Source organism: Sylvia atricapilla, chromosome 1 (genome assembly GCF_009819655.1).
Source record: "Sylvia atricapilla isolate bSylAtr1 chromosome 1, bSylAtr1.pri, whole genome shotgun sequence".
Lineage (NCBI taxonomy): Eukaryota > Metazoa > Chordata > Aves > Passeriformes > Sylviidae > Sylvia > Sylvia atricapilla.
This window is the reverse complement of record NC_089140.1, coordinates 17,281,354-17,299,210: the sequence shown is the minus strand read 5'-3', so window position 1 is coordinate 17,299,210 and position 17,857 is coordinate 17,281,354. Positions and strand designations below refer to the sequence as shown.

The following is a 17,857-nucleotide window of genomic DNA, read 5'->3' as shown; positions in this document are numbered from 1 at the left end:
AATTTAGAGTTGGTTATATTTCAGCAGAAAGTCTGCCTTGTGTCACCACAACCTTCTTTCAGCCAGCAGCAGGTCTTGATCCTTAAAAAAATTTCACCTAATATCACATTAAGCACACAGTGTATCTTAGGAATGTATTTCACCAGTCATGTCCCAAGTGTGAGTACACACACTGTGACCCATCAATCACGAACAACTGCACATGTACCAAGCTCCTCATTACGTAAGTGACAGTAATCGGCCTGTGCAAAAGTATTTGGCTCTCTTCTGGAAGCTTTTGCTTTCATATTTTACTATGTCTGTAAAAGGACAATATATTTCCTAACCTTGGCTTTCAAGTGAGAAACTATTTTTCTAAAAAAATCACCATTCAGTAACTCCAGGTCAAATGGCAGAAGTTCCATGACCTGGGCGTGTTTGAATGAAGTATCATGTGTCAAACAACGCTAGGAGACCTGCACTCCACTAAGATGCAGCAGCATGTGAGGAGAGCACAAGTAACCAGAATACTTTCAACCAGATTTCAAAAATGAAATTGACATCAACAGTAACTAAAAATTACTTAACTGCAGGAATGCAAGCTCTTGTTTCAATTTTATTTAATAGTCTTTTTCTAAACCTCTTCACTGTTTTTCTTATCAAATCTATATCCTGGCTTGCAAATTATGTCATATGACAAAACAGATTAATCCTCTAATGAAACTTCCTCTTCTGTTAATTCCCCTGTACAGGCTCCTAGCCAACAGCCTATAAGGGCTTTACCTTGTACAAGACCAGTTCAGAAGGTATTCACAAAAACATATGCAATAACATACGTATTCTTTTTAGTAATTTTGTCAACCACTAACAGCAGAACACAAGCAATCCAGTAGGTTTCCAAAACAGTTCCTTTCTGACACAGGTGACTGACATTCCAAAAAGGAACAGGCAAATCTACTAAACCTTGTGGTTACAGAAAAGGAAGAATTCTTGGGAGCATGAAGTTCAGGGGCCACTTTGGCTACAGTGACTGTGAACAACGAGGTTCAGGATTCTCAGAGAGCAAACCCATATAACTGACTCACAGCCTTGGATTTCCACAGAACATGACTGCTCAGTGATAAGCTTCGAAAAATTTCAAAGAGGGCTGTCCTGGAGAGGAGTCCAGGAGAGCTGGTTGATTTTCATGGATCTCCTACAAGCTCCAGAATGGTTCTTAGTAGTGTGCAAAGAATCAAGCATAGGTGGCAGGAGGCCTGCTTGGACAAACAAGAAGATTCTGACTGAGCTCAGTTGTAAGAGGGAGTGTACAAGGATCACAAGCATGATGAAGGTGATTCAGAAGAAACAAAGACACTGTGCATGCAGTGATGGGGTTAGGAAAGCCAAAAACCTACTTGGATTTCCATCTGGTACAGGACATGAAAGGCAGCAAGAAAGGTTTCTAAATACACAAAGGACAAAAAAATAGATTTATCAAGAATAAAACATATTTAATCAGCTTGATGGCCATTTGTAAAGAGCTGACTGGCTTGGTGGATGAGAGAAGAGCAGCAGGTATTTTTTTACCCTGACATAAAGACAGTTTTTGACACTGTCTCCTATTATGTTCTTATGGACAAACTAATGAAGTATAGGTCAGATAAAAATGAACACTGAACTGGAAATTGAAGGGGTTATGAACAACAAGAAGACATCCATCTGGATGCCAAGAATGAAATTAGAAGACATACACAAACTGAAATAGAGGAAAATCCATATAAACATCACCACCACCCCCCTAAATTCTATTCTAAGCATGATCAAACACTGGAACACATTGTCAGAAAAGCTGCTGAGTCTCCATAATTGTGGTCAAAACCAGTGTGGACAGACTGGACCAACATGAGCAGACTGCTCCAGTTTACTGAACTGAATGATCTTCAAAAGTGCCTTCCAACCCCAATGATTCACTGATACTGTGAAAACTGGTTTTAAATCCGTGCCATATTTTCAGTAGTGAGAAAGCATTTTACAGCAGATAAACAAATCGGAGCTGCAGGCAAATCGGGTTCAGACTATTTTTTGTGAAGTGCTATGTTCTAGCTCAAATCCCCCTAACCACCTACCTGCTCATGCTCAATACAGTCTGCAATACCCCCCCGCTAACATGCACATAGGACTTTGAACCTAAGTGTAGCCATTCCTTCTCTGTCATTCTCATTTAATTTACTGAAACAATGCTATTCATGCAATTGTCATAATTTTCTAAAACTTCTGGCTTCAGCAGCCACTTTTACAATTATAATCTATGACCACGTGTATATGGAAAGAAGGAGAAAACAGAAGAACAAATTCACCTCAGTATTGCCCTCACAGGGCCAGAAATCCTCGAGTCTTCGATCTAACACCAAAGAGAGATTTCTGCAGGTGTAGCAGTGGTTTCTAGGTTCCAGGTAAAATCCTGCAGTAGCTATGGAAAACAAAACCACACCAGGAAGACAAAATCCTCCTAAAACAGGCAAAGTCTGTAAATGCTGGAAAGAGACACTGGATGAAGTATAATTATACTTAAGTATAATTAAGAAAGGCCTTAATAAGCAGTAAGAATAAATTGGAAGATCCTTCTCTAGTGAGCCATTCTAAAATGCAACTAGTTGTATTTCTTTCCCAGAAGTTGTATTTCTTTCCCATTTGCAATGAACAAATCAAGTTCCACAAAAAACAACCATGCCATGGGATAAAGAATACAGAGAAAGGACAACCACTGTTCCTCATGCCTTGGAAAGGTTAGCAACACTCAGTTGAGGACATAGTCTTGTAATCCCAGCTTTCTCACTTACAAAAGCAGGGAAGACTAGAGGCACTTTCCAAGGAATGAAAGCTCAAGGTGTCTTGGGTCCTAAGCAGGAAAGAGAAATCTGCCAGACCAGATTATCCAAGTGAGGGAAGTCATGACAGTATTAACTGAATTTAAGGTCAAGTCACTCCCACAAATCCTGATTTAATCTCACACAATGCCTTCCCCTTAACTCATTTGGTAGTATTAATGGTTGGATATTTAAAAAAATACAACAATTAAAAAAACCCTCAAACCATCACCCACACAGCAACACACCACCAAAAACCATACCAAATAACCACAAACAACAACAAAAACCCCATTGCAAAAACATAATTCACTTTTTTGGCACTATCCAAAATGAAATTTTCATGGTGTTTCTGCTTCACCTCCTTCACAGCAGATACAGAACCTAACAGAAAAAAAATTCTGTTCCCAAACTTCAGATTCCCATTGTGAACTACAAAGAAGCTTACAGACAGCCATCACATCACTTACTGATGTTGCATCATCCAAAATTTAAGCCACTGAATGTTGGCCATGAAGTGTATAAAGGTTAACATGCTGAGAGAGTTGCAAGGTGAGAATCTTTTTCCCAAACAAACTCACACCAGGACAGTGTGAAAAACAGGCATTACCGAATTCTTAACTGAATACAAGATTTTTTCCTAAGTTTATCCAAGTCCCCGATTTAAATGAAACAAGGAAAAAATGATTCTCTACAGACGAACTTACCAGTGAGGACTGTTTACCCTGAACACGCCTTGCTGAGTAACTGTCTAATATTACCACTGTCTCTACTCACTCACATTGAAGAATTTACTTGCTCAGTCATGAATCACTGATTACAAGAGCAGAAACCATCTTAGCCACAGATGTCTTTTAACATTTTAGATCTAGCTTTAAAAATAGTTTCTGGGGGCGGAGGTTATTTGTCTACCTATCCACAAAAGACGAAAACCCCAACTCAACAAAACTGTTTTTGTGGAGATCTCATTTCCCAGCTGTCTAGGCAGAAGTTTACCTTTTTTTCCTTACCTTCTGGGCAACTGATTTTCAAGGTCTGGTGAAATGGAGATGTTTCATTTTGCCAGATGGAGCTGCTCCCTCCAGTCCTTTCCCTATCCATACATCACCAGTCCCACCCCTCTGGTGCTATGCAGCTTTCTGAGTAGCCTCTGAAAGTGCTATTTCCTTCCCTTAAGGTGTAGAAATGGAGTGAAAGAGGAGTAATTATTCCACAGCAAACAGAAGTCCCAGCAGCATCATTCAATCACAAAAGGAGAAAGGAGTTCTCCACAGGATCTAAGTGGTTTCCTGAGTTTGCTGCTGCAGTAAGACCTGGAATCAGAAATTAAGTTTTGCAATGTAACGCAGTCCATTAAAAAGGTGGCACAGAAAACTATTCTATAGGCCAAAAAAGCACTTGCCCAACTGCAAACAGGTAGAAAAGAAATGAAAATATGACAGCATACGTAACTTGTGTGTACAATCCCCAATCACCTTGAGCTCTCCTTCATCTGGGAGGGGGGACAAAGAAGAGATGGAGTGAACAAAAAAGCAGGCAATGGTGCATTTCATTTTAGCTTATTAAAACTGGAGAACATTAGACTCATATGATGCAACAACTTTGACAAAAGCATGTAAAACCAAAGACATAAGCTTGCTATCTTCAAGAAGCAAAAATAGGCCCAGTACTGAATATTTCAAAAATTCCATTTCCTGTTGCTGACAACCAACAGCTGCCTTGTTTCATCAGGCTTGGTACAGAACCTCCTGAATGCAGAAGGAATCCTGATGAGCTATTACGGAATCAGCACTGCAACATGTAAGAACACATGTAGATCAGATCAAAGATTCAACTAGACCAGCTCTAAAACTGACCAAATGCAGATAGCTGTGAATAATTAGGTAAGAACCCAGAAACAAGCATCACTAGACTATCCTCCCAGCTTTAATTATTCACAAATCCATAATTCAATCCACTACAAGGGTACTGAGTAACCCTAAAAGTATTGCTCTTTCAAAACTATATCTGGGTTACACACATGCTTTTAGCTTCCAAAATATTAAGGTGCAGAGTAACAAGTTTAATTCATTTTTACACAAAGGATCATCTCCTTTTGCATATTCTCACCCCACCATATTCATCTGACACCTCCAAGTTCGTGGTGTAGATAGTAAAGAGCTGTAGATAGTAAAGAGCAAGATGAAGATGGAGAAAGCTACATCATCTCAACATCACCTGTCTCTAGTCTCCTCTTTCCCAAACTGTCAAGTCCTAGCTTCCTTTTTTGGTTTTGATACAGAAACAACTCCATATATTCAAGTATCATAGTCAGCCTTCCCCCACAACTCTTCTGGTTCTACCAGATTGTTTCTGAGATGGAGAAAAATGAAGAGAGATGGGACCTAGACACACCAGCTCCAAGTGCACTATGGATATATACACTGAGGCACAACAGAAAACATTGTCTGTTCAAAGTTAATACGAAATGGATGACAATTTGCTCTTTTGAACAACACCAAGCATTAAGGTGCTGTTTAATCCTTGGAGTTACCTACCAGAACATTTAAGATTTCACCCATGAGCTCCCGGTTAATCATTACCTCTCGGTATTTCATGTGTGACATAACACTTTGACATTTACACAAGTTTTGTAACAACTAGTGCTGAAGAAAGTCCTTCAGCATTTCTGCACAGACAATTCATCTTCACTAATCTGAATAAACTACCAGCAGGCAAAAGTTCTTTTCAAAGAAATGTAACAAAAGAAGCACTTTTACCTCTCCATTGCCATTTACTCATGAAAACATCAGCAACCAGACCTGTTTAGATAAACAGCTAGTACATCATAGCCTCAGTCACAGTGCAAATGCAGAGAGAACTACTCTAAACTATCCACAGTTTTGAACTCACAAAAACAACACCTAAAGGGCATGGGCTATGAAATGCTACCTGTATTGGCCAGCTTCCATTATATAACGTTTCATAACACTTCCATATAGAAAAAGCCCTTAGTTGCACAGACTCAGCTACCAGGACCATTTTGGTTCTGTATTCAGTATTTTTAAAAAGCAAGAATGTTACTTCTCATGTTTTAAAAAAATTAAAATGCTAACAAAAGAGATGCAAGCAATGAGCTTGTCACCTCCATGACATCAGGATCAGAATATCAGCTTGCCAAACACCTTACTGCTACTGGTTTACTCAGCATCTGATTCAGATGCACAGATTGCAAGGAATACTGAAGAGTGAAAAAGTGAACATGAATAACATTCATGTCCACTTGTTCCACTCTTCCAGCTTTCATATTATTGGTAATTTGGCAAGATGGGAAACTAACACTCTCAGAGCAGCACCCAAGCCATTCGTTCTTCTTTCCTTAAGAAAAATCATATTTAAATCCCACCTCACAAGCAGCTCCAAAGCAACTTCTCCAACATATTTTAGGAAAATAACTAAGGCACACAGACAATGTGAGACCGTATTTAGACAGATCCAGTCAAAAACAGTTTAAGTACAGAGAATGAAGCAGAAGGCCTGTAAAACTGCCATGAAAATTGATTACTCTGAGCAAAGTTTACTTACTCACCTTTTACCATGGTGATTGAGGATAATAAAATTTTAAAATGCATGCAAGAAGGAACAAGTCAGATTTTACAGCCATTGATGAATAAGAAATGTTTTGGGCTATACATGGGAATACTTGTCACTGGAGTCACAGGCTCCTTATTAAAGTTGCATCAAAATTAGAGCCCTGAAAAGCACAACAATAACAAAGCATGAAGTGCAATGGCACAGCTTGTTACTTGAAAACTGCAGCATTTCTTCTGGAGATAACCCTAACCAGATCTTTATCTTACAAAAAACGAGATCACAACCCACAGGTAAGAACAGTCACCTGCTTGAGGAGCACATACTAGACCTGCTGCTTCTTTTGTTGACCAAAAAGAACAACAAAATGGTTCTGTTCTCAATTCTTGCATCAAAAGGAAATTTTGATAGCTTTGCATACTCCTGCAAGTGCTGACTGACCTCTAGCTCTCTTAAAAATTATGGAACTGAGGATATATACATTTTAACGTGTCTAAACTACCAGAGACTTTATGAAAAAATTGTATTTAAACAGCTGTCAAGCTTCTTAAGAAATCAACTCCTACCACATTCTATTACATCAGGACAGACCATGAACAAGTTATAACATTATATTTTCCTCAAAAATAACTGGAATTGTGTTATGGTTTCGAAACCCACATGACTTTAGCTCCATAAACTAGTTTTTGAACAACATCTATCTCTGTGCAGTCTTCCAATATCAAACTGCAACTTAAGTTGTAGATTGAGCTCAGTTTTAGTTTTTGAAATTCAGGAGTTCACCTCAATGCTGTGAGCATATGAGCAGACTGTATCTATCTGCCACAAGCCAGGTGATTCTGTAAGGGATTCTTCAGAGTTTAAGATTCTCTTTTAGCTCATGCCATAAACAGAACAAGTTGTATCCAAGACCTGTATTCACCTCGAAGTTTTAAATGCCATTAACATTTGAATTTTAGTCTTTTCTGCCCTTGTGCTTAGACTAAGACAATTACACAGACATATTCAACACTGACATTTAAGGAAATTTAAGAAGCTTTGATTTTTCAAAAACATATTTTATTACAGGATTGTTCACTCTCTTAATGTCTCAAACTTTGCAACACAAAAAGCCCCAAATATTTAGATTAAAAACTCAACTAGAAGAGAAAAAAATACACCCTTTAAAGGGTGAACGGTTTGCAATAAAATTTTAATAAGAAATAGTAATTCAAAGTGTACAAAGAGGACACATACATACAACTAGGAGGGTACACTGTCATTTCCATTAGGGGAAAAAAAAGAACTCCAAAAAAACCCACAAATAAGGGGAAAAAAAAAAAAAAAAACAAAACCACACAGCAAACAAATGAAAATCAAAATCTTCACACAAGTTCACGTTTCTCCTTTCAACCTATTTCTACCAACTGCAAATGTTGCTTAAGACATTTAAAATGTCTCTTCTCAATACAGTTTTGTATTTCATTCCTTGTCCCTGGCCCTTCAAACAGACAAATATAAACCTCAAAAATTAAAATATGGAAGATGATGTTAGCCAGCCAACTCAGTGATGCCAGTGCAAGATTATTCCCCACAGCATATTTGCTAGTGCTTAATGCACTCCATACTGTGTGTCCTAACACATTATGCAAATGCCACGCACACGAAAGAAAATGTCTATCCCGGAGTGCCCCCCCTCCACCAACAGACAATCTGTAATTAGCCATGTCCTCTGAGGGGGCACCTCATTCACTCTCACCAAAGCGGCAGCTGCTGGCACATGGAAATAGAGAAAATTAGAACAAAAATAAGCCTACTACCTCCACTCCCAAAGGTGTATACCCACGGTTGCAAGCCAGAGTCAAAATCTAAACATCTGTTTGTGTCCAGCACAGAATGCCCACACAGAGCCTCTCATGCCCAGCACCAAATATTTCCTAACATGATTTAGATCAGGCTTTGTCAAACAGGCTGTAGAGAGCTGCAGCAACAGATCCCAAGGCTTCACTAAAACGTTTCTGATATACAAGTCCTCAAAGCAAAAATCCAGAACAGAAAATATAAAGCATCAACACTTGCCGCTGAACACAATTCCCTGGCACAAGAGGGTACACCAATTCAGAAAAACACAGTCGTTCTAGCCCCCCACACAGAGATGCAGGGAACAAAGCATACAGTTGTGCCTAATCTTTACCATCCTCTTACCAAGTGACCCAATCACTAAACTCTAGTAACACCTCCCCAGAACAGTTATCTTCAAATCCAACAGCAGTCATCCAACAGTAAATTCAGAAAACTGTTTCCCTGTTACCAAAGTAAACAACAAAACAGGGAGAAGCCAGATTTCTCATCTAACTAGAGTAAATGCAAAATGCATTTTACCATGGTTAAAAAAATAAAACAAACCAAATCAAACAAGAAAAACACACCACAGAAGAAGCCTTCCCATTAAATAATCTTTATGTACTCAGGGACTGTATTCATAAAACAGCTTAATCCCACCTTGCAACTCTAAGACTATGTACTTTCAGGTTTACAAGATCTGTCAGGCCTCTGATACGAACACAATCAAAGCTTGTTTGATGTCACTGCTCCCACCCATTATACTTCTACTGTGTGTGCCAACTACTGGGCGATGGGCAAAAAATGCCATGGAGTGTCTTTGCAAAAAACATAAAAATTATACAACAAAAGAAGGATTTGGACAACAGAAAAGCACAGCCTTTACAACAATCTACATTTCATAATAAAAGGCGAAGTGTTACAAGAATTCTGTAGAAAGAAATCAATCTGACCAGAGAGCAAAACTCACATCCACTGTTATGCTTAGCCTAACATTTTTAGTATTTATCCATTTTCTATTGTGGCAGGCAGACAAACACTTCCTCTGTACCAAGCCCCCAAGTTCAAGGTTTTGACGAGATCACAGGCTCTGACAGCTTCCACAAGCACGGAATTGTGTCTAACAGCCCACCAGACTGACTTCTGGACTACCGGCAATGCAGACTGTTGCAATGCAGTTTAGAAGCCCCATCATTTACACCAGAGCATAATTTCATAATTTTTTGTATCTGTTTCCTATTCTATGCAATTTAGCACACAAACAACTGCAGGGAAGAATAGCACACAAGCTCTCAGTGCTAGAAAATGTCAACTTTCTTCGTCCAGTTCTTATCAGAGAAAAAACCAAAACATCAGCTACACAGCACCAATAGATATTCCTAACAGCTTAGCCTAACACTTGGGCTTCCTCAGGAAGATTTTTTTTTTCTTCTAGTAAGGCTCAGAAGTTGCATGTTTATAGTATAATCATCATTTACACAGCCACATATATATGTAGTCAGAGAATTAAAGAAAAAAAATACCAGCTTTTTACTCTTTTCAGAGCCCATACTGTTCAGTTAAGTTTTGATTACCCACCTACAGTAAGATTTTTTCAAAGATACAAGAGGGACAAGATCACAAACACATACAGTGCGTGAGATGAAATAGCTCCCCTTCCCCAACTGCTCTCTCAATTGTTTTTGCATGGAAGTAAATACAAATGACATGAAACAATATGTCTTAAGTAGCAGATGTTACTTTTGCACGTTATTAAAAATTATTCAAAACAGCTTATACAGATGAAATAATCAAAACTTAGTGTTTTGATGTTTGTCAAACCCGCTAAAGAAAAAAGTTCAGTTGTATAATGCATATACTACATGCAGTAGAAGCTGTTACTTCATGTGAACACAGTTCAAGATACTCTCAGTCCACAGCATTTCTCTTGCAAAAGTTTTGTTTTTCAGACAAGTATACCAAAGTGGTAAAATCAACAAAGATGTATAACTAGGAAGCAAGAAGTCACTTTAGAAAAACACATTAAATGCAGTTACATCAGAAGGCAGATACCTTCCTTTTCTTGAAGGAACTACTTCCTGCTTCATATTGTCACTGATCAAATATGTAGTATTTCTTCATGAAAGAGGTCCATGTTTTGTCAAATTATCCTAGGCTTATGCTGACATAAATCAGAGCAGAAGCCAGTGTTATGCTTGCATGATTAAACAAGATTTGACTCAAGCTTTTTGAACAGCTGCAACCAAAACTCCTAGTAATGCTGGTATTTATACTGAATTTATTAAACAGAAGCTTTGTGCAGAATTGTCTATCACTCTAAGTAATGTACACTTTTAACAACCAGCATTGTGTACTATTTGACATATAAAATTTTACAAATGGATTTTTCCAATTCTGATCTTTAACATCATGATTAAACCTTCCAGCGTCTGAGTATCAGGCATAGAAAAAGCATCAATACCCAACAACACCGAGTTCCAGAGCAGTTCACATGTTTACAGGCACAATTACAGAAAGACTGACATTCTGCTCTGACAGTGGAGAGATGGAACACCTGGGAGTCACCACGTGCTGTTCACCAATGTCATATCAACCGGGCTGTTAAAATAGCAAACGATCTATTCATTATTGTTAGTGAGAAGGCAAATGATTTTCTATTTTTAGTGCCATCACTGCCCTTCTCTGGTTCCTGACCAAGCACATGCTTCTCTTCAGTTTACGCAGTTGCACCCTCTCTGATACGGTGTAGGAGTAAGAATATTGTGGGGTTTTCTTCTCAGAAATTGAACAGTCGTGATTACAAAGCAAGTACAGACAAACCTCTTTATTTTTACAGAAGTATTTGGAAATGTATTCCTAACTTTTGACAAATACAGAAGATGTTGGAAATCACTAAAGACTGTTCACTATTCCTAACAACTCGCCTGCTACGCAAAACAAAAACATGTAACAAAACTCAAAGAAAAAATTCAGTCTTAATAAAATTACTTAATAAGGCATTTTTAGTATTCATTTTTAGTATTAATAAACCGAGGAAATAGTATTGTTAATAATTAAAATTTGGCTTTTAAGGCCACACACACTGTGCTTAATATTTTCTTCAACCTGCATTTAATATTCAAAATGTATTAATACAGATTAACAGTAAACTATACCACAAAGAGACACAGCACTTCTTTAAATGCAAAACAGTAGGAACAGAGAACCGAAAAACCCCCCATCAAAATAAAAGCACTTTTTGTTGTGCCTTTCGAGGCAAAGGAGGAGAAATTAAATTTACACTAACGAAGACACCAGTTCCAGTCGGCAGTCTGGACAGGCCTGTAGGTGGGATGTTGTGACTGAAGCAGTACTGCCTGTACCTCAGCAGGGCATAAACTCTCCAACAAAATCCTGCTACAACCTGACAGAACAGAGATAGCCAATGCTTCTTAATCTAAAAGCCAGAAAGAACAAGGTCTCACTTATCTGGCCTTATGAACATAAGCCCAGCAATTCTTCCATTTGTAAGCGTGTGTCAGATTTCAAACAGAATGGCAAACAGCCCTGAGAGTCCCTGGCCCTCTCTGCCAGCTCCCCCAGGAGCCCGCAGTACGTGACCTGTCCCTTTGAACAGGCGCTCGTGTTCAGAGGGAGCCTGCAAGCCTCAGTGCGCAATCTTTGTCCACAACAGGCGTTTCGGTGAACGAGCTCCGAAGTGAAAAAGACCATCAGGTGAAACGAAACAGACCAAAGGAAAAATGAAATTAACAACACCACCACCAAAAAAAAAAAAAAAAAAAAAAAAAAAGACAAAAAGACATGCAAGGAGGCGTGACCAAACAGAACTTAGTATCAGAGTAGGCAGGCGTCCAAAAGAAAACACAATTATCGACCAACATACACGGTGGTACCCAGAGGACTCAAATCACGTGTCCTCTATTCTCCTACCTGTGTACACAAAAAGATCATAGAAGCACCACTTCTCTGTCAGACATTCCCTTTCTTAGGCTGACTACTGATCTTGAAGCTAGAGGACAAGTTTTTCAGTTCTTGTTCAAACCTGGATGACTACAGTTGTGCATTTCCAAAACCTTAAACTGATTGAAAGTCCTAATTTCTGTTGCAATTCCCCTGACTGTGGTGAACAACGGCTATGCCTGGAGTCTTCCTGGCGACAACCTGCTGTGTCTATAGAGCTACACTTAAATATTAAACGTATTTTACTTGATGACTTCATTATAATGCAAACAACATATGGGATCCAGTGTCCCAAAACCATAAATCATTTCCCAAAATTGCTAATACCTTGCACAACAGTATTAGAATACTAACCAGAATACTAATACTATAATAAACTCCTGCAACTGCAGCAAGTTTTTTTTAAAAAAAACCTGTAGTCCTTTTTTACAGCAATTGTTTTTCATTAAACGTGTTTTCTGATCTTTTAAACAGACAAGACATCCTTACTGTTCAATACAAACACGACAGACTTCAATTAAAGGTATTTGTTCATATATAGCACATGAAGCACTGTAAACAGTAACTATTCCATCATCCAAACTGAGAGAGCAGATGTCAAGTCACAAATCTTTCCTCTCTTGGCATTTTACAAAAATCTATGAAAATAAAGTTGTAAGAAAATAAACCGAACTTTAAGACAGGCTGCAATATTACACAAAGGCAACTGAGAACACACTGCAGCCTTGATCAGACATACACCAGGGCTGTCTAAGTTCAAGCGAAGATTACATCAGGCCTGCTGTGATTAAGGCAATCACAGGTCCGAGCACATGTTTTCTACCAGTTACATTTTAACTCCAACATGTAAGCACCTGGCAAAGCAACAGGCAGAGCAGTCCTTTTTGGAATTCCACACCTATTAGTAGTCCCCAATTAGACAGCTTTAACATGATGAGCTGCAATAGTGCCACAGGCCTTGTTAAGGCGTACTGGCACAGGGAGAGGTAGATGATGACAAGGACTAGTGCCAAAGATCGAAGTTTCAATGTGACAGATTTAAAAAGATATTAATTTTTACCCTTAGACATGCAGTTTTCTCTTTCTTCCCACACTATCTGAACAGTACTGAAGAACAGGTTCTCCAAACATGGTATTGTATTTTATTTTATCACAAAGTCTTAAGATCTTCTGTGCTCTTCCTTAAGACTCTGATTTTATCCTCAACTAACCCACCTGGCTTTAAGAGACTGTGGGAACCTCTTAATTGAGGTGATAGCAGAAAGGAAAATCCTACAATACCATGTGTGAACTTTCAAACCAAGGCAGAAGGGTGAATTCAAGACACCAGTAAACTAAAACTCAGGGTCTTAAGAAAAAAAAAATCACACAGAATAAAAAACCACAAATAAGCCAAAAACCACCCGCACTTTTAGATTAAAGTCTTGTATGCCTAAAAATCACTCAACTGTATTTCAACGTCAGCAAACAAAAGGGGGAATACATGCCCTTTATCTACATAAAGCAGATCTAAATCAGCTTTTTCTTCAGCACAACATACATACTCTAAGTTTGAGAATTACAAAATCAAGTTTGTCTTTGTAAATAAAGTTTAAGGCAAATCTTAAAACAAGTGTACTGAAGCTGTTATATGCATTTTGTTGAATCTAAAGTTAATAGTTGTTTCAGAGACCTTACTATTAATAGGGAGCACAGGAGGATCAGACATGCTTTTGTGTTAAAAACTTTGTCTTGCAAGTCAAAACATGCAATGGTGCCACCATAGGGCATGCTATTAAGTTTCTGAACTAAACACACAGAGGATCGTTCCAGCAACAAATGTTATGGATAGAAATATCCTTAATATAAGTGCCTGCGGATAGACAGGAGAGCGGCAAGCACTGGGTACTAGCAGACAGAGGCCAGACCCTTCTTTCTACCCAAAATCAGCACGACAGGAATGTGACAAGGACGGAGCCGTAGCCCTGAGCGCCCAGCGAAGCGCTCCTCCAGGACGGGCAGGTTGGGCGTAGGAGCGGCACGCCACGCTGTGCCCGGGGGGGCGAGGGGCCCGAGGGGCGGCCCCGGGGAAACCTCCGTCCCGAGGGCGAGGGCGGCGGCTCCGCGGGGCGGGAAGCGCAGCCACCGCCCGGCCCGTGGGGCAGCGAAGGCGCCGCCGCCTCCCGGCCCGGGAGCGCTGCCCCGACAGCGCGGCGAGCGCTCGGCCGGGCGGCCGCCTCCCCTCCGCTGCCGGGGAGCCGCACCGCTCCCAGCGCCCAACTCCCAGCAACTCCGGGGCGGGCGGGCAGGAAGAGTGGGAGGGAGGGAGAGCGGGAGGGAGCGGCCATTAAGCTCGCCCCAGCCAAGCCGTTCCCCGCGGCGGGAGGCGGCCGCCCGGCCCGGCCCGCGCCCCGCCCGCCTCCGCCGTTCCTACCTGGCCGCCGGCGCCGCCGCCCGGGGGGGGCTCGTCGTCTCCATCTCCGCCGGGTGGCCCCGCTGCCCACCGGGTCGCCATTATTTCATTCCCGGTTACAAAGGAGGCGCAAATCCTCTGGAGCCCACATCGGGGAAGGAAAGGGACGGGAGGAGGGAGCCAACGCCGGAGCCGCTCGCGCACACCAGGCGAGGCTCGGCCAGCCCAGCCCCGCCGCCGGGGGAACGGGGTCGGCCCCTTCACGCGGTTGCCATAGGGAAGAACACCGGAACGACCCTGGGCTTCAGCTACGCTCCCCGGCTTCTGCCTTCATGGCTGGAGGAGGAGAGAGAGCAGATGTGTCAGTCCTCGGCGCGGGGACGCCTCCGCCGCCCGTCCCTTGTTAGGCTAATTGCACCCACTCGTCATCTTCCTCTTCCTCCGGCTCCTCCTATCCAGAGCCCCAGCCGCGGGGAGGAGAGGGCAAGCGGGGAGAGGCGGGAGGTGTCCGCTCCTTCCTACTTCACTACACGCCGCCGGAGGGAGCGGGGACGGGGCAGCGCTGTCCGGGCAGCCCCGGCCGGCGGGGGCGGTAGGGCCGCTCCCCGCCTCGGCCCGGCCCAACTTTGATCAACTGGTGGACGAGGAGGACGGGACCGGGGGCCGAGGGGCCGCTCGTTCTCCGGGCCGGGCGGAAGCCGCCGCCTGCTCGCGATTCCTGCCCCGGCTGTATCCAGCGGCGTGCCGGGGCGGGGGGCGGCAGCAGAAAGCGCACAAGCCCCGATGAAGAAGCGGCAACAAAAGACCCCCTCCGGCACCAGCGAGGCCGTGCCGGGCTTTTGTCTCTTACGCGGGTCTGCCCCGCTCGCAGGCCGCTCCCTCCCCCCGTCTACGTAGCCGGAGCCGTTCGCGATCAGACCACCGCGCCCCACGCCCCGCCCGCGCCCCTCCCTCGGGCCTCCCCCCGCACAGACGCTGCTTCGCTTCGGCGGCGGCGGCCGCTGCGGCCCCGCCGGCGGCAATTAGGGCGTCTGGGCGCTGCGGCCATCGCGCCAGCTGCGCCCCCCCGGTCTGCTCCCAGGGCTGCCCCGGCTACCTGGGCACGGCTTGGCGGCGGGGGGAGCGGCGGGGCACTCTCGAAGTGCGGCTGTGCCGCCTATGCTGCTCGCCGCGATCGTTTCCCCGGGCCCTAGCACGGCCCCCCGTCTGCCCCGTCCCATCACAGCCCATCCCGGGCAGGCCCCGGGGCCGTCCCAGCGCCGCAGCCGGCCCCCGCCCTGCCAAGACAGGGGTGACGGGCGGCCCCAGCCCGCCGGCCGGCTGCGAGAGCCCGCGAGGGGCGGCGCCGCCTCCCGCTGCCGCCGGCCGCTCTCGCTCGGCTCCTGCCCCTGCCCCCGCCGTTCCCGGCGCGGGCCGCTCCCGCTGGCTCTGCTGGCGGGGGAGCGTGTCCCCTTCCCCTGCCTCCCGACTGGCGCTTTCTCTTCCCTCCAAAAATACACCCACCTTCTCGGACGACACCGCGAGGGCAGGAACTGGCTCTCGGCTGCCGTCCAGGGCACCCGCCCTGCGGCCGGGGAGCGCAGAGCCCCGCGGCCGCCGCCCGCCTGCACAGCCTGGGGCGGCGGCGCTTGCCGCTGCTTCCCTGGGCGTTTTCGGGGCGATCACACAGCAGCGATCTCACACTTTCCGCCCTAACGCAGGATTTGATGCTTCTGCCGCCAGCTCCACCTGCACCTGGCTTCGGGAGGACCGCGACCGCCTCTCGCCTGGCTTTGGACAGTCCCGGCCGAAGTCCTGGGCCAGTGGCGGAGGAGGGGGGCGAATTTGTCTTTGTTACAGCCACGAAGGCGCTAAATGCAGACATCGTCTATACTTTGTCATCATTAGAGTGTGTGATTTTAAATTTCGGTTTTTACAATGGTGTTTTCCAGCGTGGAGATCGGACAAGTACGGTCTCTCTGTCAGGGAACAAAGAAAAACAAAGCATTTGCAGGAATTGGTAAAGAATTGAGTGAAATGAAGGGTTATGTCTAGTTTGTGTTCTGAAAACAATAGTAATGTTTTGGGTTGTGGTTTTTTTTTACGGTGCTACCCTTGACCATGAGATCACAATCTCTGAAAAGAGGTGCCTGTCCTGGTTATCCATCAGCAACTTGGGTTGTCAGCAGGCATGAATACTGGTATCCAGAGAACTGAGGAACAAGCCCATATCCAGTAGCTGCAGGAAAAGTCTCAAGGCTCTTATGTTAATTATTTTCAACCAAGGTCACATCTGCCGAGTTGAAAAGGGTATTAAAACTCACAGCCTGTCACACTGATTCAGGTGCTTGCCTACAATACTGTGTGTTGCTGTGGATTTCATTAGGCATATATATAGTTAAAAATATGTAGTGGTTTCTGAATTTGAGTTCCTCATAAATTTCTGATGTTGAAGACTAGTTTGTGGCTTAACCTGACCTAGACCAGAGATTGCATGCACATATTTTTGAATAAGCATACTGCTGTCCATCTGGCAATCTACAGGAAGGTCCTGCCCAGCTCCCTAATCATTTCTCTCTGTCCTACAACATTTAAAGATTTAGTTGCCATCCAGACCTAGCAAAAAAATTTATATATTTACTGTTATAATATAACTTTATATACTGTTATAATATTGTTTGCACAATGGTTGTCAAGAACTTGAAAAGACCAGAATTAAAATCACTTGAGATCTTTGAAGAGTGGAGAAGGGGAACAGTTGGGGCACTTCTGTTGAGACTGTTATCAAACAGAGCCAAGAAGTGTAGCTATGCGCTCGGCTATGTATTGTTCTCTGCATTGGAGTCATCATGCCAATCTGCAGAACACCGTCAAGAATCCATGCTGTATAGAAAATCAGTTCATGTATTCATATCTTTTTTTCTCAATAGGAGACACAGTACTGACTCCAAATCTAAATTAGTATCATAATTAATACCCACATAGAATATTGTCAGGTTTACAAAATGTCATGGAGAGATTGAACTACAAGTGGACTCTGAGTATAGTATCCAATAAGTCCCTGTATCAGCACAGCTACCTCAATACAGAGACAAATCTTCCAGTTTTACTTTTTTTACATTGCAAATCAATTTCTCTACCTTTAGCTTTCAAACTGTAACAGGGAGATGAAAATGTCACCGAGGAAAATTTGATCCTAGAATCACATATTGCTTCATTGCTAGGTTGAGGGATGAGATCTCATTATTGACTGAGACGTTTACACTTGTGTAATTATTAAAAGAAAATTCTGGCTACACAAACCTTT

General features: G+C 43.1%; 1 protein-coding gene across 4 annotated transcripts in view; it reads right to left on the bottom strand.

The window, feature by feature from the left end:
- The window catches only part of ARHGAP21 (Rho GTPase activating protein 21), a 109,588-nt gene extending 94,492 nt beyond the window's left edge, over nucleotides 1-15,096 (bottom strand). For 2 of the 4 annotated variants that reach the window (XM_066316120.1, XM_066316137.1), the window contains exon 1: nucleotides 14,593-15,016. In XM_066316120.1, coding sequence (XP_066172217.1) covers nucleotides 14,593-14,673 — 81 coding nt within the window. In that variant the 5' untranslated portion in view covers nucleotides 14,674-15,016. Of the gene's footprint in view, nucleotides 1-14,592 lie in introns of all 4 variants that reach the window. The other 2 variants (XM_066316129.1, XM_066316145.1) reach the window with 2 other exon arrangements.
- Nucleotides 15,097-17,857: the final 2,761 nt, after the last annotated feature.